At 40.4% G+C, this 2,207-nt stretch overlaps 1 protein-coding gene across 1 annotated transcript; it reads right to left on the bottom strand.

Moving 5' to 3' along the window:
* Positions 264-1,812, bottom strand: LOC109947098 (exopolygalacturonase-like). The gene has a single exon (XM_020556547.1). It carries the CDS (start codon positions 1,488-1,490, stop codon positions 264-266), a length of 1,227 nt encoding a protein of 408 aa, XP_020412136.1. The 5' UTR covers positions 1,491-1,812.

Below are 2,207 nucleotides of genomic sequence, written 5' to 3'. Positions count from 1 at the left end.
CGGCGGGAAAGGTCTATCGATTGTTTTTTATATAAGACAGAGAAATATCAGGCGGTGTTACTGCCATATTCACAAGGGACGTTTTCAGTGATGAAAATTGAGATCAAACAGGTCAATAATGGTATAAGAGGGCTCTAAATCCTGTTGGCTTTGATGAAAATTGTGTTGTGTATTCATTTATCTTGGACAAAGGAGAGAACATGTAGCACAAAAGCAAATTAGAACACAACAATTTATGTATAGAGAACATTAATTAGTTCTTTCTACTTCTTGGATAAAGGAAGAGGTGCCAAGGACGATGTAGCGCAACCAAGAGCCTTTGTCACGCCAGTAATTGTGGGCTTGACATTAGAACACATAGAGGTAAGAGGGCCTTTGTTTCCACCGTAGGTGAGATCAATGTCAGTCAACTCCACATTCTCACACGGTATGCCCGTGGTACATACAAGCTTGATTGCAAGTGGAGAGAAAGATGAGCCCTTAATGTTCTTGAAGCTGACATTGTTGATCTTAACTTTTGACGGAGGCTTTTGTTCACACTGAGTATATGGGCAGTACAATTGGTCTATGAGGATAGGGTTACTGACATTAACCATGATAATATCCTCATAGTGTATACCCGAGGCAGTGCTAGGGGAAGGAGAATCTGGAAATGTTTTGATTCTCACACCGTTCTCCGTATTAGTCAGGGTGCAATTCTTAACTATGATCCCAGTCACATCCTTTTCTTCCTTATATTTTCCAAGGCTTCCAATGCTTATTCCATGGCCTGGCCCACAAGTAACATCAGTCACTGTGATTTCGTGGGAGTCATCACCAATAGAAATACAGTCATCCCCAGTTCCAATCTTTGAATGAGTAATGTTGATAGCAGTCGAAGCCCCGATATGGATTCCATCTGTGTTTCTGCTCTCGTCAGGTGCTGTGATGGTAAGCTGTTGAAATGTAGTATGGTTGCACCGGAAAACATGCATGTGGAAAAATTTGCTGTTAAGTGAAGTTATGTCCTGAACTTTGGAATTTGTGAGGAATTCGAACCGCAGATTAACGGGAAGAGGTTTGCAATTTTTGTTTTTGTGGCAGTCATTTTGATTCCAAGAAAGTGCTCCTTGGCCATCAAAAGTCCCACCACCTGATAAGGTGAGCATGTCAATATACTGAAAACCAACCCAAGTATCCGGTCTTGTGAGTTGGCTAGCATCTGCTGGAGCCTCCAATGTGCCTTGAACTTGCATCTCAATAGGAGCCTTACAGGGGCCTCTGAAAGTTGCTTCTTTTAACTTGTATGTCCCGCTCGGAACAACAACTTTACTCGCGGATGGCGATGCACATGCATCACTCCAAGCTTTGGCTAAGGCCGTACTGACATCAGAGCCAGGCTTTGCACCGTATGTTGCACTCGTCACGTCAAACACACTAGCATGAGCTTTAGGTGTAGATGCTAACAATAAGCACAAAAGCATTGCCAAGAAACTTAATTTCATAGCCATCTTGATTTTCCTTCTACTTTGTTATTTTATTCTCTGTTTTTTTTTTTTTTTTTCCTTTGGAAGGGTGATGCAATTCCATTTTGAGTTGAGGCCAATTTATAGTCCGATTGGGAAGGCTCAACACCATCAAACTATCCAACCAATCACTAACTATTTTTATACACAGTTGCATGCTATTTTTATAATTAGTAAGCTGTTTAGCCTTGAGAATATTCATCCCCAAATCTCTATCTAGAATGTGCTAAGCTGTTTGTAGTACTGCTTCCTCCTCCACACCCCGCAATATATGTATATTCCAAAAAAGGAGGACCAAAACCATGCATACACACCTAGATAGAGTTAACAAGATCAATAGGAAAAGGCCATGCCTACACTTATGGCGCATCTATGTATATACTTTTTCTAATATCATCCAACTAGAAAGTGCCTCATCTTAACAACTTTAATTCATCTACTTGGCTTAAATAATCCATTTGCACCATTGTGGTGGTTAGTTCATCTATTTTTTATCATACCCTTTTTATTTTTCTTATAATCCATAGGTTTTGCTTGCTATCCACCGGTGACATTGATCTCACCTACAAAGGAAACAAAGACCCTCTTACCTCTCAATGTTAATATCAAGCCCACCATTACTTGTGTGACAAAAGCCCTTGCCTGTGCTACCTATGCTGGGTTAAAGAAATGGAAAGTACTAAAGATAAATGGTTGTGTTCT

Source organism: Prunus persica, chromosome G2, assembly GCF_000346465.2.
Source record: "Prunus persica cultivar Lovell chromosome G2, Prunus_persica_NCBIv2, whole genome shotgun sequence".
Classification (NCBI taxonomy): Eukaryota; Viridiplantae; Streptophyta; class Magnoliopsida; order Rosales; family Rosaceae; genus Prunus; species Prunus persica.
Note: the sequence above shows the minus strand (reverse complement) of the source record. Positions and strands in the feature narration are given on the sequence as shown.